The sequence below is a fragment of the Mustelus asterias genome, chromosome 20 (genome assembly GCF_964213995.1).
Source record: "Mustelus asterias chromosome 20, sMusAst1.hap1.1, whole genome shotgun sequence".
In the NCBI taxonomy this organism is placed as follows: domain Eukaryota; kingdom Metazoa; phylum Chordata; class Chondrichthyes; order Carcharhiniformes; family Triakidae; genus Mustelus; species Mustelus asterias.
Window position 1 is genome coordinate 6029688 of NC_135820.1, and position 25641 is coordinate 6055328.

General features: G+C 41.6%; 1 protein-coding gene across 3 annotated transcripts in view; it reads left to right on the forward strand.

Moving 5' to 3' along the window:
* LOC144508393 (cell adhesion molecule CEACAM5-like) overlaps window positions 1-25014 on the forward strand; it is an 88723-nt gene extending 63709 nt beyond the window's left edge. For 2 of the 3 annotated variants that reach the window (XM_078236263.1, XM_078236265.1), the window contains 3 exons: window positions 1775-1827; window positions 4598-4641; window positions 22191-25014. In XM_078236263.1, coding sequence (XP_078092389.1) covers window positions 1775-1827; window positions 4598-4641; window positions 22191-22307 — 214 coding nt within the window. In that variant the 3' untranslated portion in view covers window positions 22308-25014. The remainder of the gene's footprint in view (window positions 1-1774; window positions 1828-4597; window positions 4642-22190) is intronic. The other variant, XM_078236264.1, reaches the window with a different exon arrangement.
* The last annotated feature ends 627 nt before the right edge of the window (window positions 25015-25641 follow it).

A 25641-nucleotide genomic window follows, 5' to 3' on the forward strand; every position in this document is an offset into this window, starting at 1 on the left:
GATGAGTCAATTGGAACTTTTGTGCCTGGGATCAGTATATTGTTCTTGGGCAAGGATCAAGGAAATGGGAAAAAGGAGGGTAAATGGAGTTGTGGTACAGATCAACCACAATTTAACTGACTGACAGAATAGGTTCCAGTGACCAAATAATCCTGCTTCTGTGTTCCTGTGAAGAATAGGAATGTTCACTTAATGGAATGACAACAAAGGTATTTTCAACATAATGGCCTAGAAATTGGATAAGGCCTGAAAACAAGCACAGAGTTTGCAATGTGTGATCAACCCATACTAGTTCCTTCAGATGCAGTCACCATGCAAACCTTGCACTGCCTGACATTTCACAATGCAGCCCAGCACTGAATTTGCTTTTGAGTGGCTGATGTCCATCGGGAGTCCAAGTGCATGTGAGGACAGCACGGATTAAAGCTATCTTATGCAAATTAAAGCTCTTAAAGGAGAGGTGCAGTTTGATGACACAAGGTACCGGAATTAATTGCAGAAGTGGCTTTGACTGACAAAGATGACATAACATAGGTTCTCTGATGCTACTTGGCGGCTTTAGGTGAGAAGTGAGGAGGAGACTGGTTTATTCTCACAGGGGTCCAGGAGGCCCACTAATTGAACATTGTGAAAGCATTGGAAATAGATAATAGTGTAAGTCAATGCCAGCACTGTGCTTAAGATAGTAAATTGATAAAATTTAACTCCTTCATTATGATTTTGCAGAGTGATTTTGGATATCAGCCAAAATGTAATTTAGTCTTTTAAAATTTATCAGTTCCTCAGTTTCTATATCATAGTTGTTTAATTCTGCATGTAGTTACAATACTGTACCACATTTCTATTGTACAGTCTTAAAACTGGCATAAACATTAAGTAAATTGAGACATTTGGAAGGAGCACAAAGAGAAAAACAGTGAAGTGTTGGAAATCAGATATTCCCTCTCCTTTTGTTCCCACATTCCACTGCCTTCTATTTCTCTGCAGTAGGGTTATCATTATTTTTATATGCTTTCTCCTTCTTGATATTTTCATTTATTTTGTTACCTATTTACTAATGTGTAACGCCTACCTTTCACTCTGAGGAACATTATATATTAATTTAATTGAACTAAAATGTATTAATGACATTCTAAGTTGTGCACACGTGATTGGAATAATATGGGTGCAATAAATATCGCCATTGGATTTTTTTTTAGATGTTAAATGAGCAGAAATACTTTTATCTTGCATGCAGCCAATTTTGAAAAGGATATTTAACAAATATCATCACCATTGTTCCTGAACAGCTTGACTGGATGCAGGAAATTATGAGATGGTTAAAATTGATGCACATAGTTATGCAGAATTTTACTCTGCATTAACACTTCAACAGTAATTGCTTGACCTTGACTATAGTAACAATCTGAAATAGTGATGAACTTGTTTATCATCACTAAATAACCAGAAACATCTGCAATGCTAGCAATGAATGTAGATATAATTATAAAGTTCTCAGATCTCTACCACCGTTACTTGATGTGTTTAGATTCAAAAATATTTTTTAACTCTGTTTATGTATATCAAATGTATTTCAGGAAAATCTCTGCTCTATACTCATGAAGTTTTAGTGCCACTCAGCAAAATCTACGTTTTCTTTAATATTTATCAATATTCTGAGGATATTAATAAATATATCATTTACTTTGGTTATGAATGGTAATTAGTGAATGTAAATTAAAAGATTTTAAAAATATTCCTGGGAAACCTACAAGCCTGTGTAATATTCATTCAGGGCAAAAGGTGGATCACAACGAAATAATATCAAAATGGCTGGACCAGGAAATGGTAAGTAAAATAGTTCAGCATTCGCCATACCGCTATGCCAGTACAATTCTTATTAACTGAAGTGTTTGAAAACTTTCATAAAGTAGTATTAATTATAATTTCGTAACACTATTTCTGCACCTGTATAACACAAAATTAATGCATTAACTATATCATGCTTTGCAATAAATTGCTTGCATTTTACGATCAGTAAATGACCGTTATCCTTTCCCTGCAACCTTGAAAATGTTCTCTTTTCAGGTGTTAATCCAACTCCCTTTTAAAAGCTCTGATTAAATCTGCCTTCACCACACACTCAGGTTGTGCATCCCAGATCTTAAGCATTCATTGCAGAAAAAGGTTCTTTCTTATACCGGTGTCCTCTGGTTCTCAACCCCCTCTGCCAATGGGAAAGAGTTTATCTTTCAACTCTACCTAGACCCCTCACAATTTTGAACGTCTATCAAATCTTTTCTCATTCTTCACTAAGAAGAACAGCCCTAGCTTCTTTAATCTATCCTCATAATTGTAGTTTTCCTCATCCCTATAATCAGTCTTGCAATCATTTTCACACTCTGAAGCCTTCACAACTCTCCTCAGTGTGGTGTCCAGAATTAGACATTTGAGACCAACCCAGTTTTATCCAAGTTTTATCAAAGTTCATCACAGTGTGAAACAGGCTCATTGCAAATTAAACGCCGATTTTAAACCACACCCAATTTTCCATTGTCTTGCCTTCAAATTAATCAATAAATTAATTCCCGAGTCAAAGTATAATGCTTTGGAACAGATTCAGCAAGAAATATAGAAGCTTATCACAGGGGCATACAAAATAGAGAACCATGCCAGTGCTACAGCTGCAGTTTGATTATATAGGGAAATAAATAATATAGTACAGTTTTCTTCAGATGGTGCATACATCAGCAAAAAGTGATTCCCATGAACCACTCTGTTCCTGAACCAAGGTGTCAACAGTTTTTTATATAGCAATGCACTCAGTAGTTTCTAAGGACCATTCTCAGTCATGACAAAGATAGAGCAATCATTAAGAGAATAAATTAAAGCAAACTGATTGGGTTTTCCACAAACCTTCACAGGAAATCCATTGCTGTGTTAATGTAAGCCTACTTGTGGAAAGTAATAAACACTTAAGCCTTTAACATTCTACAATCCTGTACAAAGCCAGATCCTGATATATGCATTCCTCAAAAGAAAAAAAAATTGTGTTGCTTCGAAAAAAAATTGCACTGCTTTGATGCATTATCATAAGGCTTACTCTGAGGCAGCTCATGCAATTTATAACTGTACTCGTATAATATCTGCTAAACTGCAACGAGGGCCTGTGTGATGCAGCTGGGCATACTTACAGGCAATAATTAATCATAGAAATGCTACCCAGTGATTTTTGCTAAGGCTCTAGACTGCACCTTGACAGGTCCATGTCTCTATTGACTTTGTCCCAAACACTGGATCCCTAACAACCAGCTCTAAACTCTAAGTACACTAGTTGAAGGCAACATGGTGGCACAGTAGTTAGCACTGCTGCCTCACAGTGTCAGGGACCTGGGTTCGATTCCCAGCTTGGGTCACTGTCTGTGTGGAGTTTGCACATTCTCCCCGTGTCTGCATGGGTTTCCTCCGGGAGTTCCAGTTTCCTCCCACATTCCAAAGATGTGCGGGTTAGTTGGATTGGCCATGCTAAATTGACCCTTAGTTTTAGGGGGACTAGCTAGGATAAATGTATGGAGTTATGGGGAAAGGGCCTGGGTGGGATTGTGGTCGGTGCAGATGCAATGGGCCGAATGGCCTCCTTTTGCACTGTACGATTCTATATCTATATATCCATATCAAGTTGGAGGCAGTTAATCCTGATAAAAATGTTACTCCGAGAGAAATGTTTCAGTTAAAAAGTAGAATGTTGCCTATCCTTGTTGACTGGCAATATTACATTACTTTATATTTAAAATATAACAATGTAAAATAATGTGCAAAAAACTTATGTCACATTTTTTCCATATTACGTCATTCTGTCTGTACAGAATGGAACAGGACATGATACTACATAATTTTAACTTGTTTGTCACTCTCTTTAGAACTGTTTCTTCAGATTTCTCTTCACAGGAAATTCCAACCAGCAGCAAAGCACTTGTGTCATTTGCAGTAGCCTATTTACAAATCGCGTACAATATCCCAAAACTAATTGAAAAGCATGCCTTCAGCAAAAACGGAAAAGGGTGGTGACCATCTTTAGTTAAACAATTACAAGAAATGATTAAAGCAATGTAACTTATGGAAGATAATGGTGTTCGGTGGAGTGTTAAGTATAATATCTTTCAGCCATTTGAGCTGTTATTTCACAGATATGTTATATTTATTATTACCATGCTCGGTTCATCAACATCTCATGACTCACCACTTGTAGCTCCAACCTCAGCCATTGAAGTGTTTCAAGTTCCAAGATGATTCCCTTTAGCTCAGAGAATGAACGAGTGAGAGGTTCTTCAAAATTCAACAGTAGTGATGGAAGATTTGCTAATAAGATGTTTGGACTGGTATATTATACCTCTGGGCTTGGGAGAATAGTTTAGAACAGTCATGGACAGCTATGACAGCTGAGCTTTAAAATCCTATTATTTTCCAAATAAGTTACAAACGAAGTGGATGAATTTCTAATGTGTGAACTTGTGTTTGGAAAAATAGGAAGCTTAGTGAAGAAGGGAGTAGCATTACTGAAACCCCAAATTTCTTCAAGTGATATCATGATTAATAATTATATTTATTGTCTTTTCAGAACCAGTGCCATTTAGCAATGGGGCCAATACAGAAACAACAAAGGTAAAACAAAATGACTTCAATTTTGATGTTCTATTGTTAATTTGTTTGCACTTTTTGGCAACTTAAAATATTACACCATTGGCCTTCATTAACAATATTTATAAATTAACGGATAGAATAGTGAAAATCCAAGAACCAGGTTTGACTCCTGATATTTGCTGATTGATTATATTATTTATATTAGTTGATGACAGCTGAAGGTCACCATAATTATAATTGGCTTCCGTGTTCCCATGTTAGAGAGAGAAAAAATATTTAATTTCATTCTTGTTAACTAAATTGCTGGATAAAAGAGTCGTGATTTTTAACTCTTGAAATGGGTGGAAATCTGGAAGTTGTTGATCTAGCTATCCACTGTTTATAGAACATAGAACAAATACAGCACAAACAGGCCCTTCGGCCCACAAGTTGCGCCGGTCATGTCCCTACCTACCGAGGCTTATGAATAGACTTACCTATAACCCTCAATCCTATTCAGTCCCATGTACTCATCCAGAAGTCTCTTAAAAGACCCTATCACGTTTGCCTCCACCACCACTGACGGCAGCCGATTCCACTCACCCACCACCCTCTGAGTGAAAAACTTACCCCTGACATCTCCTCTGTACCTACTCCCCAGCACCTTAAACCTGTGTCCTCTCGTAGCAGCCATTTCAGCCCTGGGAAAAAGCTTCCGAGAATCCACCCGATCTATACCTCTCAACATCTTGTACACCTCTATCAGGTCACCTCTCATCCTTCGTCTCTCCAAGGAGAAAAGACCGAGCTCCCTCAGCCTATCCTCATAAGGCATGCCAACCAATCCAGGCAACATCCTTGTAAATCTTCTCTGCACCCTTTCAATCATTTCCACATCCCTCCTGTAATGAGGCGACCAGAACTGAGCACAGTACTCCAAGTGGGGTCTGACGAGGGTCTTATAAAGCTGCATCATTATCTCCCAACTCCTGAACTCAATCCCTCGATTGGTGAAGGCGAGCACACCATACGCCTTCTTAACCACCTCCTCTACCTGCGAGGCCGATTTAAGAGTCCTATGGACCCGGACCCCAAGGTCCTTCTGATCCTCTACACTGCTAAGAGTCTTACCCTTGATATACTCCTTCATCCCATTTGACCTGCCAAAATGGACCACTACACATTTATCCGGGTTGAAGTCCATCTGCCACTTCTCCGCCCAGTCTTGCATCCTATCTATGTCACGCTGCAGCTTCTGACATCCCTCCAACCTATCCACGACACCACCAACCTTCGTGTCGTCGGCAAACTTACCAACCCATCCCTCCACTTCCTCATCCAGGTCATTTATGAAAATGACAAACAGCAAGGGTCCCAGAACAGATCCCTGGGGCACTCCACTGGTGACCGACCTCCATTCAGAAAAAGACCCATCTACAACCACTCTCTGCCTTCTGCAGGCAAGCCAGTTCTCAATCCACAAGGCAACAGTCCCTTGGATCCCATGCCCTCTCACTTTCTCGAGACGTCTTGGATGGGGGACGTTATCGAACGCCTTGCTGAAGTCCATCTAAACCAGATCTACCACTTTTCCTTTGTCAATGTGTTTAGTCACATTTTCAAAGAACTCCACCAGGCTCGTAAGGCACGATTTGCATTTAACAAAGCCGTGCTGACTACTTTTGAGCATACTAAACTTCTCTAAATGTTCATAAATCCTGTCCCTCAGGATCTTCTCCATCAACTTACCAACCACTGAGGTTAGACTCACCGGTCAGTAATTTCCTGGGCTATCCCTATTCCTTTTCTTGAATATAGGAACCACATCCGCAATCCTCCAATCCTCCGGAACCTCTCCCATCTCCATCGATGACGCAAAGATCATCGCCAGAGGCTCTGAAATCTCTTCCCTTGCCTCCCACAGTAACCTGGGGTACATCCCATCCGGTCCCGGCGACTTATCTATCTTGGTGCTATTCAAAATTTCCAACACATCCTCTTTCTTAATGTCCACATACTCAATCTTTTCAGTCCGCCTCAATCCTGTAGTACAACCACCCAGGTCTTTTTCCACCGTGAATACCGAGGTAAAGTATTCATTAAGCACCTCTGCTATTTCTTCCGGTTCTCTACAGACTTTCTCACCTTCACCTTTTATAGGTCCTATTCCTTCACATCTCATCCTTTTACTCTTCACATATTTATAGAATGCCTTAGGGTTCTCCTTAATCTTACCTGCCAAGGCCTTCTCGTGACCCCTTCTGGCTCTCCCAATTTCTTTCTTAAGTCCCTTCCTACAAGCCGTATACTCATCTAGATCCCTATCATCGCCTCGCTATCTGAACCTTTTGTACGTTTTCCTTTTCTTTCTCACTAGGTTCAGCGCAGCTTTCGTGCACCACGGTTCCCGTAACCTACCAACACCTCCCTGTCTCATCGGAACGTAGTCATGCAGAACTCCAGACAAACATTCCTTGAAAATCTGCCACCTTACTTCAGTACTTTTCCTCAAGAATGCCTCTTTCCAATTTACTCCTCTAATCTCCTGCCTGATGGCTTCATATTTCCCCTTACTCCAGATAAACACTTTCCTAGCTTGCTGGATCCTATCTCTTTCCAATGCGAGCGTAAAGGAGATAGAGTTATGATCACTATCCCCAAGATGCTTCCCCACTGAGAGATCCGACACCTGTCCAGGCTCATTAGCCAGTACCAGATCGAGTACAGCCTCCCCTCTTGTAGGCTTATCCACATGCTGTGTCAGGAAACCCTCCTGAACACACCTAACAAACTCATCCCCAGCCAAACCCCTTACCCTAGGGATATTCCAATCGATGTTTGGGAAATTAAAGTATCCCCTCACGAGAACCCTGTTATTACTACATCTCTCCAGGATCTGTTTCCCTATCTGCTCAACATCCCTGTTACTATTGGGCGGCCTGTAGAAAACACTCAGCAAAAGTTATCGACCCCTTCCCGCTCCGAACTTCCACCCATAGTGACTCCGTAGACAATCCCTCCACGGCTTCCACCTTATCTTGCCTTCTCCTTCTGTACGACCATTCACATTAAGGGCAGCACGATAGCACAGTGGTTAGCACTGCTGCCTCACAGCGCCAGGGACCCAGGTTCAGTTCCAGCCTCGGGCCACTGTCAGTGTGGAGTTTGTACATTCTCCCTGTCTCTGAGTGGGTTTCTTCTGGGTGCTCCGGTTTCCTCCACACTCCAAAAGATGTGCAGATTAGGTGAATTAGCCATGCTAAATTGTCCCTCAGTGTTAGGGGGATTAGCAGGCTAAATATGTGGGGTCTTGAGGATAGGGTGTGGATGGGATTGTTGTTGGTGCAGACTTGATGGGCCAAATGGCCTCCTTCTGCACTGTAGGGATTCTATGATTCTTCAAAGTTTCCTTCAAAGTCAGATTGAAAAGGCAAAATGGGAAGGTTTTTTTTCATGGCCAGCCAAGCTGCAACCTTGAGTTTGCTGAAAACAAAGATAACCAACGTGCGGTAATTTTATTGTACAATGATATGTAGTTATATAGTTAGTCTTTGTTGCTGGCATCCTATCATCTATGAAAGATGATGGACACACAGCAAATAATCCATTTCATTTGGGATATCTCATATGGTATATTTTTACTGCAGGCTGAGGAAGTCAATCCTTAAGAGGCAGGTTCTGCCACAAGTGCCGCACATGAACCTATTGAGTGTCATTGCAGGTTGTTGTTTGTGGCATTGATATTTGTTGCCAAGGTAGCCACTGATCATTATGATAGTGCACACCAGCCAACAGGAATTCTCACCATTTCCCTCTGTCAACAACGAGTAGTCAATTAGGGCCTTCATGTTGCAGTCATTCTTGAGGCAGAACTTTAGGGATCCCACTAGCTTCTGGCCAGCTATCTCATCATGCAGAAAGTCTTTAGGTATGCAAACACCTTCCACCTTGTAAATGTGCCCAAGCCACCAAAGCTGCCTCTGCTAGATGAGGGCTAACAGAAGTGGGAGCTCTGCCTTTGAAAGAACACTACATTTGTGTTTTTTTCCTGCCAGATATACCCACATTGCGTTGCAGAGAGAAAAGATGGAAATTGTTGAGCTTCTTTCTTGGTAGCTGTAAGCTTTCCATGTTTCACTATCATTTAACAAGGTGCTGAGAATGTAAACTTTATAAACTACCAGCTTGGTCCTCAGCTCCAGTGAACTCCACACCACGTATATGCGAGATTATAACTTCAAATAATGCTGGCATGTCTGGAAGCTGGCAGAAACCCACGAGTTTCTACATTTAAATGGGCTGCATTTGTGAGCACGTGAGAAACCCGAATGGGACAGATCATCTGCCATTAACATACGCTAAAAGCCAAGTGTCTGCATCCTTAACTATGGCTTCTGGCTTTAACAGCCAGGTTTCCTGGAACTTGCCAGGTTGAATAAGGGGAACAAAGAACAAAGAACAGTACAGCACAGGAAACAGGCCCTTCGGCCCTCCAAGCCTGTGCCGCTCCTTGGTCCAACTAGACCAATCGTTTGTATCCCTCCATTCCCAGGCTGCTCATGTGACTATCCAGGTAAGTCTTAAACGATGTCAGCGCGCCTGCCTCCACCACCCTACTTGGCAGCGCATTCCAGGCCCCCACCACCCTCTGTGTAAAAAACGTCCCTCTGATATCTGAGTTATACTTCGCCCCTCTCACCTTGAGCCCGTGACCCCTCGTGATCGTCACCTCCGACCTGGGAAAAAGCTTCCCACTGTTCACCCTATCTATACCCTTCATAATCTTGTACACCTCTATTAGATCTCCCCTCATTCTCCGTCTTTCCAAGGAGAACAAGCCCAGTTTACCCAATCTCTCCTCATAGCTAAGACCCTCCATACCAGGCAACATCCTGGTAAACCTTCTCTGCACTCTCTCTAACGCCTCCACGTCCTTCTGGTAGTGCGGCGACCAGAACTGGACGCAGTACTCCAAATGTGGTCTAACCAGCGTTCTATACAGCTGCATCATCAGACTCCAGCTTTTATACTCTATACCCCGTCCTATAAAGGCAAGCATACCATATGCCTTCTTCACCACCTTCTCCACCTGTGTTGCCACCTTCAAGGATTTGTGGACTTGCATACCTAGGTCCCTCTGTGTTTCTATACTCCTGATGACTCTGCCATTTATTGTATAACTCCTCCCTACATTATTTCTTCCAAAATGCATCACTTCGTATTTATCCGGATTAAACTCCGTCTGCCACCTCTCCGCCCAATTTTCCAGCCTATCTATATCCTGCTGTATTGCCCGACAATGCTCTTCGCTATCCGCAAGTCCAGCCTGGGAGAGGATAGTGGGAATCGATAGATCAAGCAATTGATAGGAAAGAAAGACTTTAAATACTAAAATATGAGAGCTGCTTGCCTTGCCGAATTGCTCACAGAACTTGTTCTGAGTGCACATTCATTGCTTTGGAGGTGAGTTCTACGATCTGGAAATCATTTATGCTATCCAGGAGCTCTTTGGCTTTGATCTGTACTTCCCTCTTGTCAGCCCACACAACAATGTGGGAATTGCTTATGCAGCTTTACTTTGGATGCCTGATGAACAGGAGGAGAAGTATCAGCAACAGGTACATCGTTAGCAAGAGCGACAACTGCCTTCACCTCAGCCACCTGGCATTCCACAGGAAAGAAATCAACAGAGCTCCAGCTCACAGGAGACAATACTCCCAGGACAGGATACATGACACAGAATCAACTATTTTGGACATGACAGTGCACTGATCCCTCTGAAAACTCAGAATCTCACAGCAAAACATTACTGATATCAGCAGCCTCTTAAAAGACTAAGAAGACTTCCTGACAAATGGATTAGGTGAGAATGCTTTGCCAGTGACAGTCAAAATCATCACAGTCCGAGATGCTTCCCAGGATCTGGTGGTGATGTTTGTAGATCCCACCGTCAGCATACAACTACACCTCCCAGGCGACAGATGCCATGCTTGCCAGAGCCGCCATTTACATCCACTTTGCTAATCAGAATGAGAGGGCCCTCAGGCACACGGAGCCATAGATTGCACACATGTGGCAATCAGGAAGTCCTCAAATTAACCATAAGTATTTAAAATTTAATATTTAATAATATTTAATAATATTTAATAGCAATAAAGTATTCATCAATTGAAGGGATTCCACTCCATTAATGTTTAGTTGGTCTGCAACTACTGAAAGATTACAGTGCATTACGGCACAGGATTCCCAGGAAGTTGCTATACTGTTGTTATTCTACATTCATCAAGTTTCCCACAGGTATTTACACTTCCATGTAAAGTCAGCAGTTGGCTCCTTGGAGACAAGGGCTACCCTTTATAGATGTGGCTGAGAAAGCCAATGGCTGACACACAGACAGGAAATATACAACAGAAGCCACATGAAACCAGAGTGGAGATTGAGCAAGCCAGGACTTGGATAGACCTGTGGGAATCCTTCAGTATGCTTCAGCAAGGGTCATTGCCATGGTGCACGCTAAGAACAATAGTGGTGTGTTGCACCATGTGTAACATAGCAATGCAGGAAGGAATAGTGTTGCAGGAGGAGGAAGGTGATAATCATTCTGCATCTTTGGAGGAGGAGACAAAGAAAGACCAGGAGCAATGGGTACAGGGTACCTGCAAACACAAAATTATCTGTCAGGGATGCACGGGACAAACATATTCAGGCGTGCTTCAGCCGGTCTGAGGCCATGCAGTCATTTGGCACACCAATTTTGAACCCACTGTACTCAACTCTGCCTTCAGTACAAAACAACTCCACAGTCAACATCCCTCTAACTGACATCCATTGCTCATCTACTCTTGTCATAACTGTTTTCTCAAGGATAAAAAGTACTTGGCAAATGGTGGACAACAATGGGAATGATTGGTCAATGGTGCTTTATACTTTTAGCTCTTGATTTGTCAAATGTCTCTCTTATAAATGCAATTTTAATTTCCCTATTAATGCAATGGAGTCCAGCTTTTGCGGCACCATCTTTCCTTCTTGTGGGAATATGTTTACATTAGCAGATTATATTTGAAAATTAAGATGGTGAAATTCTCCATGCTTCTTGATTTTATTTGGTAAATCAGTACTTGACAATAGCAGCAAAAAATGTCATTTGAGTATTTTAAACAGACTTTTAAGTTAATATAACAAATAGAACAGACCTTGTCGAAAATAGAGTCAAGGACTGTGCCTGTTTGATTTTACAGTATGTACTCCAAGCAGATGTAACTCTGTACCAGGAGGCTAAAAGGAAAAAAATACTTTCATAAAGCAGTTAGGTTTAATATCAAAATTAAAAAGGGGAAAAATCAATGACAAAGGTATTTTATGACATCCGTCACAAGCACATTTTTCCTACTTCATATTCTATCTCCTTTGTCATCCAGGGAGTTCTGGCTTTGGGTTTTCTACCATTCAAGAATTGCAGAAATGTTCATTGACTGAACTCAAACTATCCATTGCAGTCCCTCTTTTCTGATACCACCAAATCCCTTATTATTTCTTTCTTACTCCCATGCTATCTGCTGCTCCCAATTTTTTGTGTATATGTTTCTCCTCCTTTCTAATGTAAAAATATCTTGGTTCATCTCTCCTTGTTATGTTAATTTAAACTCTCTCCAACAGCATTAGCAAATTGCCATACATAACATTGATCTCAGTTTCATTGAGGTGCCACCCATCTAGCCCATATTAAATTTTAAAGTTTACATTTATTTATTAGTTTCACAAGTAGGCTCACATTAACACTGCAATGAAGTTATTGTGGAAATCCCCTAGTCGCCACACTCCGGTGCCTGTTCCGGTACACTGAGGGAGAATTTAGCATGGCCAATGCACCTAACCAGCACGTCTTTCAGACTGTGGAAGGAAACTGAAGCACCCGGAGGAAACCCACGCAGACACAGGGAGAATGTGCAAACTCCATACAGTCAGTGACCCAAGCTGGCAATTGAACCCATGTCCCTGGTACTGTGAGGCAATTGTTCCCCATTGCTTTCTCCATGGCAATGCCAATAAATCAGCACCCTGAAAAGCAGATGAACTGAGCGCATCACTGAGTTAGGAGATGTAATGGAAATGAAAGCAAACATTCTTGGTGATGAGGCAAATAGGTGATTGGAAGTTCATCCCAGAGTAAATCCAACAGTTAGGTTGCTAGCCTCAGACAGTTTGAAAGGGAGAGATGTAAGATCCATAGCTAGGAAATGAGTTTAGCGAGGAAATTAGTTTATGATGGGGGCCAAGAAGAATAGCTTTGGTCTGCCCAATATTGAGTTGAAGATTTTTGCTCATTCAGTGCTAGATATCAGACAAGTGCAGGAGGGGTCAGGAAAGGTGGTGACAGTGTAACAAGAGAATGTTGTCAGTGTACATGTGGTACCTAGGCAGAATAATAATTATATTTAATTAGATTTTTATTTCACTCCCTTTCCCTATGTACGTACATGTCAGTTGGAAGTTCAAAGCACATTTCAAATCCTGACATACAATTCAGCATTGTTGTTCAGGAATTACACAGAATTGTTAAAAAGATGCAATCACATGGCACTAATGAAAGAAAAACAGGTCATTGTCCTGGCCAACCTTTCCTCCACAACGATGCTTCAGCTGAATGACAAGGGTGCAACGTATTCTACAACTTCTGCCAATGTGATTTTGTCATTAGGAACTGAATTAACGGCAGCTGTTGCTAACTGAGTTGAATTTGTTCCAACTCTCGTTGAGGAAATACTTAATAAATTGTTGAATGGGCTAAAAGGGATAAATAGTTCCATGGACTAGGCTTTTTTCTCATGATCTAGTCGAGGTCGAGAAGGTGATTTGAAGGATTTGATTAGATATATGAAGACAAATTGTGGAGTTAAATGTCATCTCAGTTCGTGGCACAGAGAGTTTCACATCGACTGCCTGTTATAAGCAGCAGCTGATACTTGGTTCCTTTTTTTCCACATCCCCCTGGGCCTGACCCTTTTATACCAAACTAATATCAGTGCTCTTCGAGTGGAATATTTTTTATATTCGATTGTCCCCTGTCTGTTTTCCTAATATTCTAAACTTACCGCCCCTTGCCATTCAATGGTGTTACCATCACTGAATTTCCCATTGTCAACATCGTTGTGGTTACAATTAACCAGAAATTCAACTGAACTTGCCACATAAACACAATGTCTACAAGAGCAGATCAGAGGCTGGGAATACTGTGGCGAGTAACTCACCTCCTGACTCCCCAAAGCCTGCCCACCATCTCCAAGACACAAGTCAGGAGTGTGATGGAATAGTCCCCACTTGCCTGGATGGGTGCAGCTCCAACAACACTAGAGAAGCTCGGCACCATCCTGAACAAAGCAACCCTGCTTGATTGGCACCACATCCATAAACATCCACTCCCTCCACCACCGACACTCAGTAGCAGCAGTTGTACTATCTACAAGATGCACTGCAGTAATTCACCAAAGATCCTTAGACAGCACCTTCCAAACCCACAACCACCCCCAGCTAGAAGGACAAGGGCAGCAGATACATGGGGACACTACAACCTGCAAATTCCCCTCCCAGCCACTCACCACCCTGCCTTGGAAATATATCGCCGTTCCTAGGTCGCAGTCGCTGGGTCTAAATCCTGGAATTCCCTTCCTAATGGCATTGTGGGTTCAACCCACAGCACATGTTCTGCAGCATTTCAAGAAGGCAGTTCGCCACCACCTTCTAAAGAGCAATAAATGCTGGCCAGCCAGCGAATCCCATGTCCCACGAATGATCGTTTAAAAAAAAAATCATCATCACAATTTCCTAAAAACTCTCCCACTGAAATATGACGTCAAACGTGACGTCTCGCTGGCAAGGGGGGCAACATCTGGGCGGGTGGAAGCAGCCGTGCCGAACCCGGTAAGTGGATGTTAATGCAGGCAATCCTATGTTAATAGGCTTCAAGGACGCAAAGCCATTCTCGCTGGTAAAAAGGGGCCGGGAGGATAGCAATTGGGCACGAATCGGATTTTTGGCCTCTCACTCTATTATCCCGGCTCGCCACGCTGATTGATCGTTATGGCAAGCCGATAACATCACGCCCGTTAATTGTTTCTCCCACCACAGATGCTGCCAGACCTGCTGAGTTTATCCAACATTTTCTGTTTTTATATGGCTGTGAATGTTGTAGAAGAGAACCTCATTATCCAGGAACCCATTGGAGCCCTATCTCAGAGTGCGTCACGAAAGGGACAGGCACCATCTCTTGGACCAGCCAACAGATGGAGTGTCTGTCTGAAGGGTCAGAGGACAGTGAAATTTCCTCTAAAAGCATGGAATACTCATCCTCTTCCTCAATGCTGAGTCATTGGGGTGGTGTCCTGATAGATGGACAGGCTGTGGTACTGGGGCATAGTTGCCACACCCTCTAGTCACTGTAGCCTCAAGATAGTTCAATGACTTTAGCTCCCCCACCACTATTGCAATTGAGGTATTGCCACTGCACAGTATATCTCACAGCCCTTCCTAGAGGTCTTGCACTCCTTCATGCACTGCATATGCTGCTGCATGGAGCTTACCATGAGGTTGGCCATTCTCTTGTTGCTGCTCACTATGCACGTCTCAACCCATTGTCAAAGTGATGATAATAACATGCTCCTCAAAGTGCATGATCTCACAATACCTCAGGAAACTCTGCTGGATGAGTACTTATCTGCTGCTACAGGTCCAAAGAATCACTCCCAAAGGGGCATTCTGGAGGCAGTACCTCATTTACCATAGAGCAACTCTGCCACTGCATCTGAACTTCGGGGCGAGTTGAATACAGACACCTCTACCTCAAACTCCTCCTCCAGCCCACAAATGTTTTGCTCTTAACTGAGTGCTTCCCAATCTACTTCTGAGCTAAAACCCACAAGAGTTTGTATCTCTGAGTTGGTGACTAGTGCTTCATGAAGTGTTGATAACTAGGTCTTCTCCTCCAATCTGAGGTGGGACTGTTCTCAGGTGGGCGAGATCACAGCTCATTGATCTGTGAGAGAAGCTGTTTAAAAGAGGCTCTCTCTCTCTCTCTGAGAGCTCCAATACTGTTCCCCAAGTCAAAACAAGTATATCTGTGTTTTGCTAACTATATGAAAAGTGGGGTTTAAATATGTAAGAGAAATGTTGCTTGATTGGAACTGAAATATTGATAAGTTAGACATCACGCGTTGTTTCTTTTCATGTTTAAAAAATGTTCGACAGTTAAGAGTTAAACTGTTTCATTTTGTTGAAGTTATACTTAAACTGTATTACGAATAATGTTTGTTGAGAAAGATTGCTAGTTTGTCCTGAAGCAAAGCATATTTTATGTCAAAATAGAAAAATTGTTGGGGAGTAGTCTTGCTTCATAATATACCTTGGGGTTCTGGTCTGGCACCCTAACAATGATCTTGACTCAAGCCATCTTGGTATCATTGGGAAGCGCAGGAGGGTTTCCAGGTCATGCTCAGTGAACTGTGGAGCACCTTTTCCCAGGATTCCCGGCTGCTATTAATGTCGGTCATGCTGAAATAAGGCAAGAGGAGACATATGTACATGTGATGCCTTTCCGGGATGAAAGGATTGGCGTATGAGGAGAGATTAAACAGTTTGGGCTTATACTCGCTGGAGCTTAGAAGGATAAGAGGGTATCTGATCGAGGTATATGTTGTAATTCAACTCAGAAACTCCAAAGTGTTTTATGAAGTCCGCCTGGATCATAAGTTTTGCACTTTGAATTTGGAGAGGGTGAGCATAAGATGTTTCACTTCAGGTATGATTCAAATGACCCACTAGGGAGCTTTTATCAAACATAGTTCATTTAAGTATAGAGTTAAAAATAAAGTATATTTATTAGTTACAGGTCAGCTTACATTCACACTGTAATGAAGTTACTATGAAAATCCCCTAATTGCCACATTCTGGTGCCTGTTGGGTATTCTGAGGAAAGATTTAGCATGGCCAATGCACCTAATCTGCACATCTTTGGACTGTGGGAGGAAACCGGAGTACCCGGAGGAAACCCACGCAGACACAGGAAGAATATGCAAACTCCACACAGACAATGATCCAAGCAGAAATCGAACCTGGGTCCCTGGCATTGTGAGGCAGCAGTGCTAACCACTGCGCCACCGTGCCACCCTTAACATGTATAGAAAGAAAATTAGCTATAACGTTTGCCAATTACAAACAAAGAAACAACCATGATATTGTATAAAGCTTAACGAATATAGGAAATGTCCCAATCAAACCAATCCCATAAACAAAACCCTTTCCACAACTTTAAAACAGCAAAGACTAATGTTCACATGATACTGGAGTTCAGTCCTTCGGTTGAATGCCTGTTTTATTGAGGCAAGCTTGGAGTCAGAACAGCTTCCCAAAACACCAGGGAGGGAGAATCTAGTCAAGCCAACCACCAACAGCAGATTTTCTACTCCAAGAATGCCAGGAACCTTGCTTCCAACTAACAGTAGAATCTCCAGGGGGAGAGAGAGCGAGAGACACTGCTTGGTCACCCTCTTCTAAACTAAAACTGAAAATGAATGAATCCTTAGATTGTTTCCCTGGGAAGGAACCATCTGACTTTGACTTGTCAATCAATCTTCACCCTCACATTGCAAGGTCATAGAAGATTCCAGAGTAAAAATAAACAAAACACCACTTAAGCTATTCAAGTAGCAATAAAAGGACTTCTAGCAGATGGCCCAGCAACAATGAGAAATAAAACTGAAAAGATCTGCAGAGAACATGATTTAAAAAACCATTTCTTAAAGGTACACGTCACATATATAAAATTTCAAAAGGGATTGAGAAAGTAAATGGAGACCAAATGGGTCAGTCTCGAACAAGAGGTCACAGGTATAGGTTGACAGGTGGCAGATTTAAAACAGATGAGGAGGAACTACTTCTTGCAGAGCGTAGTGAATTGTGGAACTCGCCGCCCCATAGCACGGTCGAGTCTGAATCGTTGAATGGTTTCTCATAAAAAAGGGATAAGAGGATGTGGGAACAGGTGGGGAGATGGAATTGAGACCAGGGAGAGATCAGCCATGATCTAACTGAATGACGGAGCAGGTTTAAAGAGCTGAATTTGCCGACTTCTGCTCCTAATTCCTATGTTCCTTTCCTTTTCATGTCGATCATGAGAAGAAATATTCTCGGGGAGCAATATTGCTGTGTGGGTAACATGGGAAAGAAAGATATGGCTGGTGACAGTTTAGTGGCCTAATAATTGCACAGCTAGTAAGAGGGTGGCAAGCCATGTCCCAATGTTAGAATGACAGGAGGTATAGAGAGGATTTTTTGGCTTCTGTGATGCTGCTGGGGTAAGCCAGGTGGTCCTCAGTGTGCTGCATTCTCTAAGGCTGAAATGCTTCAAGGTGGTTGCTGTGGATGGGAAAGGTCTGTGTTGAAGTGAGATGCTACAGGTGAAGTGTGCAGCTGTAGGGACTTGCAAAGTTTTACATAAGAATATATAAACATAAGAACTAGGAGCTCGAGCCTGCTCCACCATTCAATAAGATCATGGCTGATCTTTTCGTGGACTCAGCACCATAATCATAGAAATCATAGAAACCCTACAGTACAGAAAGAGGCCATTCGGCCCATCGAGTCTGCACCGACCACAATCCCACCCAGGCCCCACCCCCATATCCCTACATATTTTACCCACTAATCCCTCTAACCTATGCATCTCAGGACACTAAGGGGCAATTTTTACCATGGCCAATCAACCTAACCCGCACATCTTTGGACTGTGGGAGGAAACCGGAGCACCCGGAGGAAACCCACGCAGACATGAGGAGAATGTGCAAACTCCACACAGACAGTGACCCAAGCCGGGAATGGAACCCAGGTCCCTGGAGCTGTGAAGCAGCAGTGCTAACCACTGTGCTACCGTGCCACCCCTTAATTCCTTTACTGTTCAAAAATGTATCTATCCTTGCCTTAAAAACATTCAATGAGGTAGCCTCAAGTGCTTCACTGGGCAGGGAATTCCAGATTCACAACCCTTTGTGTGAAGAAGTTCCTCCTCAACTCAGTCCTAAATCTGCTCCCCCTTATTTTGAGGCCATGCCCCTTAATTCTAGTTTCACCCACCAGTGGAAACAACTTCCCTGCCTCTATCTTGTGCATTCCCTTCATAATCTTATATATTGCTATGAGATCTCCCCTCATTCTTCTGAATTCCAATGAGTGTAGCCCCAGTCTACTCAGTCTGTCCTCATAAGCCAACCCTCTCAACCCCGGAATCAACCTAGTGAATCTCCTCTGCACCCCCTCCAGTGCCTGTATATCCTTTCTCAAGTAAGGAGACCAAAACTGTACACAGTACTCCAGGTGTGGCTTCACCAGCACCTTGTACAGCTGCAACATAACCTCGCTGTTTTTAAACTCCATCCCTCTAGCAATGAAGGACAACATTCCATTTGCCTTCTTAATTACCTACTACACCTGCAAACCAACTCCTTGTGATTCCTGCACAAGGACACCTGGGTCGCTTTGCATAGCAGCATGCTGCAATTTTTTACCATTTAAATAATAGCCCATTTTGCTGTTATTTCTACCAAAATGGATGACCTCACATTTACCAACATTGTACTCCATCTGCCAGACCTTTGCCCACTCACTTAGACTATCTATATCTCTTTACAGACTTTCAGCGTCCTCTGCACACTTTGCTCTGCCCTTCATCTTAGTGTCATCTGTGAATTTTGACACACTACACTTGGTCCCCAACTCCAAATCATCTATGCAAATCGTAAACTGATCCCTGAGGCACACCACTAGTCACTGATCGCCAACCAGAAAAACACCCATTTACCCCCACTCTTTGCTTTCTGTTAGTTAATCAATCCTCTAACCCTGCTAATACATTACCCGTAACACTGTGCACCTTTATCTTATGCAGCAGTATTTGGTGCAGCACTTTGTCAAATGACTGAAAATCCAGATACACCACATCCACAGGTTCCCCATTGTCCACTGCGCATATAATGTTTTCAAAGAATTCCACTAAATTAGTCAAACATGACCTGCCCTTCATGAACCCATGCTGCGTCTTACCAGTGGGGCATTGTGACCATTTTGTGGTCATCTGCAATATGTTTGTTCAAATCCCAGAGACTAAACAAAGTAACCATGACAAGACTGATGCATTAGGGAAGTGGCAAAATTGTCAGAATAATTAACACAATAATTAAGAGAAAATGTAATAATCATACCAAAGCCAGTTTTCCATCACCAGTCAACCATTTATTTACAGTGGTATTTGAGTGCCATTTAACTACTGGAGTGCAGGCAAGTCCCGAGTCTATAGACTGCCAGCCTAAGTGGAGCCAGCTGGTTTTAAACCCCCCGTTTCTCCTTCCCTATTGGGTGAGCCTCCACACTCCTAATCGGGAGGCTCATACTCGAGGTCCATGGTAGATCAATCCCTCCCCCCTCATGTCCATTCCTTCCTCTGCACCTCTGCCACAGACAGGGGTTGGGACTTCTCCGCCACTTAACAATCGGCCTGGGATCGGCTGGAGGCAGGACTGGATCTGGGAGTGTGAAGTGGATAGAGACCTGCTCTTCCAGAGAGTGTACCGCAAACCACCAACCCTGGCTCTTCTTGAGGTCTAATTTCAGTGTGGAGGTGCCAGTCTCTAATGCTTCCATGTCGGAGTGCATATATTTATCATCCAGAGAGGACAGTGTGGGGTTGACCTCCATTTGTGGCTCAACTCTGGCAGTGGTCATCCCCACGGCTGGCAATGAGACCTGGAAACAGTTCCCTGCCCCTGAGATGATCCAGGTGTTTCCTGACAATCTTGTCCTGTACTTGGACTTTGTATGACAAGGATCCTGTCTTCTCCGCAATAATCCCGGGGACCCAATGAGGCTGTTCCTGAAGTTCCTCACGTGGACTGGGTCACAGCTCACGTGGGCTGGGTCGTGGGTTTTAAATTTTCTGTGTTTTTACAGAATCATGGTTCTTCTTCTACAGTAAAGTTTATTTATTAATCACAAGTAGGCTTACATTAACACTGCAATGAATTTACTGTGAAAATCCCCTAGTATCCACAGTCCGGCATCTGTTTAGGTACACTGAGGGAGAATTTATCATAACCAATTCACCTAACCTGCACATCCTTGGACTGTGGGGGGAAACCAGGGCACCCGGAGGAAACCCACGCAGACACAGGGAGAATCTGCAAACTCCGCACAGACAGTGACCCAAGCCAGGAATCGAACCGGGGTCCCTGGCGCTGTGAGGCAGCAGTGCTAACCACTTGTACCACCGTGCTGCCCCAGGTCTCCTATTGGGACTCCACCCTCCCTATCAAGTTTGGGAAGAGTAAGCTTTATCTTGTCCCATTAACAATTCCTTTCGTTGTATGATGAGTAGTCCTGTAGTCAAATAAAAATTGTGCCAGTTTAGTCTCTATTGATGCTGCAGGTTGCTTCTACATGCTGAGTTTAAATGTCTGCACCTCCTTGTTTGGACAATCCATTTGATGATGTGTGATAGGGTGCTACCCTAATGTGTTTGATTCCATTCGAAAGAATGATGGTCCCAAAAAGAGGCATGTTTCTTACTGGAGGATTCCTTGCCTTGATAGTAAAGATGATCCAGAGGGAAGAAAAAACTCGCTTTTATCCTCGTCACCAATGTAATAATCTTACTGAGACCAGTTTTCCATCACCAATTTATTTACAGTGGTGGTCAAGTGCTGTTTCATGGCTACAGAGTGCAGACAACTCCCGAGTCTATCAACTACTGGCTTAAGTGGAGCCAGTTGGTTTTAAACCCACCTCCAGTTGCTCCTTCCCTATTGGGTGAGCTGATACTCAATGAGGTCCACAAGGAGATCTATGATGATTCTCCATGGCCATCATAACAGGGTTAGTGGATGCTGTTTGCCAGTCATGATGTGATCCGACTCACATTTTGCAACCAAAAGACAACAAATTCGGCTGTTGGTCTCCAAAATATTTGAATAACAATATCAGCACAGCATTTGCCATTTTCAGGACCTATATATTAGTGTATAAATAAAGAAATAATACATTATTCCAATTGTGTGAGAATCATCATTTTCAGGAGAGACACACAGTTTAACAACTCGTAAGTTTTGCTGTTTAAATTAAGAGCTTAATCTTAGAATGAAAAACATGAAGAAAGATAATTCTATGAAGTGCACAGAGTAACGAATGTGGAATGGAGTCCATGTCCTAGAAACTATGACAGCGAAGATCTATTTTGCATCCAAATCTATATATTAGTGTACAAATATAGAAATAATACATTTATTCCAATTGTGTTATCATAATTATTTTCAGGACCTATATATTAGTGTACAAAGTATAAAAATATAACATTATTCCAATTGTGTTATAATCATTATTTTCAGAATCTATATATTAGTATATATATATATATATATATATATATATATATAGAAACAATACATTATTCCAATTGTGTTATAATCATTATTTGCAGGACCAAATATTAGTGTATAAAGTGTAGAAATAATACACTATTCCAATTGTGTTCTAATCATTACTTTGTTTTATTCCAGCCAAGGGAAGTAGACGTTGTTTATGCCCAACCTAACCTTTTGCAACAAGGTCCAAAGGCCTCAACTGCAACAACTGAAAGCAATAAGACTGATTATGCTGAATTGAAGTTCAAATAATTATTTATTTTAAAAGGACATAATTTAAATTACTATCAATCCCAAATGTAATACAGGTACATGAATGTGTGTTGCATTTTTATTTCTCAAGCTTGTAAAAAAAACCAGAAATTATAAACTTCTGAAATAGAATAGAATGACATACAACATCAATTTAGTTATATAATTTGTTTTTAAAAAAAGATTCATCAAGGGACTGAATTACATTAATTGGTATCACCCCACTGTGCCATTACATTGTAAACTTAGGTCAAAATTGTTGAATTGAAAGACAAAATTGCACAGACGTTGATAGTTCATTCATTTCTTACCAATGAGTCAATTCTTCCCTACAAAAATGCTAGGCCTATTAAATTAAACTGATACCACCAGACTTACAACAGGCTCTAACCTGAAGTCACATTAACATGGTACCTATCATGTGGGGCACATAAGCAAACCTGGCCTTTCTGATCAACATGTCAATGCTCTTCTTTGACTACTAACTGGCTCTTCCACAGATATGTCCCAAACTTGCTTCAGGAAGGGTCCTGAGGTGAGCCAAAAGCAAGAGACCTCTTTCTCTGGTTTTGTTTATGCTTTTATTTTACTATGTTGCTTTTAATATGCAAAGGTTGGGGAAGGGAATCAAAAGATTCCCAGCATTTTTAGCTTGGAAAGCCACTATCTTGCATAAATATAATTGATATTTTCATAATTCACTTATTTTTCCCATCATATTTAATGGAGATGTGTGAATGGGTTTTCTTAAAACACAAAAATTTAATTCTATTTTCCAGGCCAATTTTCTGATGTTGCTCTTGTTCTGCAAATAATTATATGAAGGACTCAAATGTGAGAGTTCCGATATTGAGATGCAAGTGATGTTTGCTAAGATTTTGTGTAACTTCCTTTTACAATGGAGCCGGATTGCAGGTGGGATTCTCCCATTCCGCTGCAGTGAACAGAGATTTGGCTGAGCACCAAATTCTCCGTCCTCGCTGACAGCGGCGACGGGGCTTGAACGACCGGAGAATTCCAGCCCAAATTACACACAGTGTCACAGCACTATTACTACCTGCAGTATTGCCTGTACAAACTGAGGGTGTATATTTTATTCTTTCTGGTTGGAAAAAACTCTTGTGTGCACAATCTGAAAGAAAACAGGTGATTTAAATAACTATGATATTTCACTGTCAATGATTACACAATTATATTTAAGATGGAGCTCAGTACAATCTGTGCTATTAATATGAGCTAACAATGTAACATATGAAGAAAATGTTCACTGGAACCAGTGGCTAGACTTTAGTTACTGGCGTACTATGATTTAGACATAGAAATAATTTTTGGATTCTGTCCATATTTTCTGACAATCATACTAATTTTTCATATTTTTCTAAGATCATATTCATTCTTCTAGCCACTAGCGAATCCAATTTATTATCATTCCACTCATTCTATGGCACACTTACACTCTGTCCAAGGGTGCTGGGAAACTATCTCACACAATGAGTCTGCCCAAGGCCAGGCTGAATCTGGCCACAAGAAATTATGCTTAATGTAGACCAAAATGGCATCTATAAATTTTCCTAGCATAGTATAATTAAGGTGCATCTTCTGCCTCAGATATACAATGACAGGACTGCACTGGTTTCTAAAACATTAATGAGAAACAGCACAAGTCCAGCGCAAGTTTCTTTACCAAGATCTCAGGACCTGAACAGCAGCTGCACATGTTTTTAAGCTATTTAGGTCAATAAATGAGTTCAAACTGGTGTCACAACTTCCAGAATTAAAGGAATGCAAATTGTTGATACACCAAATAGTTCCAATTATAGATTGCCAAAGATTGGTAATAAATATAAAATTGTGGATTGAAACATATCTATAAAAGTCTTCACATTGAAAATTCTGTTTATTAGCATTTTGAATACACACTGTATATGAACATGAACAATTACATTTGAAACTACATACTTGGGAAAAATTATAAGTCAACACACCGGTTGTTTTCATTTTCTATTCTGGACTGATGAGCACATCTATAATCAGGCTTCATAACTCCAAACTAAAAAGTACATTTTCTAATTGCTATTTGGATTAACATTATTTCAAATGATATTTTGAATAATGTGCCTCTTAACATTTGTTCAATATAGAGCAAATTAAGAAGTTCTTGTTTTAGCCATTAAAGATGTCACAAAGGTTCATCAACTGAAAGATACAGTCCAAGTATTCAAATATAACTAATAATCTACATTTTATAGCAAAGTTTTGTGTGGGTCAATTTAAATTTATAATATCAGAACCAGCTCCATATGCCCATGTATATCTATACTTGTAATTTCTTTTTCATCTTTGGTCCACATTCTTCTCTACAAACTTTCCCTAAGTAAGTTGAAGCAACTCGACTGTAACGATTCCAATGATTCTTTCTCGCCCTATGGGAAATACCTAGCCTTCTCTTAATATCATCTGAAGATGGTGGAACAGCTGAGATTTCCAACCCCAGTGAGACACTGCAGATACAAAATCGCATTTGACACCTTTGTGAACTGGAGCCCCTACCCTGCACCATTAATATGAATACTTATTTGTATATTATATATATATCCATCAGTTGTAAATGTGGACTCCAATTATCATGCTATTTACTAGATTTCTTGAAAACAATTTTACAATGCTGTTTTAAAGCTCTATATTAATAAAATATATTTTTCTCCAACATATGCGTGAAATGTTTTTTTAAAAGATTAGTACTAATTTTTGTAACAAAAGTAAATGTCATGAGTGTCAGCTGAAACATAAACAGAAAATACTGAAGACGTTCAGCAGGTCAGGCAGCATCTTTGGACAAAACAGTTGTCCCAGTGAAATTGTATGTTTTGATGTTCTTAACCCTTTCAGCAACTACATTATTTTATAAACAGACTACAATGCGTTTCCCTTTCTCCTCAGGACAATAAGCCACTTAAGGGAGGCATAAAACTCCAAAATACAACTGCATCCAAAGTTCGGCCAATATCTCTCAAATGAGACAAAAAACCCTCCAGTTGTACCATACAAACGTACAGAATTCCCAGCATGTCTCACTCTGCCTCACATGTCCTTCTACCGAAGGGTAAGACTGTAGGGTCTGTGAGTCCATGGACCCGGTTTTATCAACAAGTTGCGCCCTTTTTCGGGCGCAAAAACGTGGTAAAATCGGGAGTGAGGCGAGTAGGGCGATCCACGTCCACCTCCGTGCCGATTCCCCCTTTACCAAGGCCCGAAAATGGCTGTGATCGGAACCACGCCCGAAACAGGGGAGTGGGGGGGGGGGGGGGGGGGGCAGTCCGCTGCCACTCTGCCT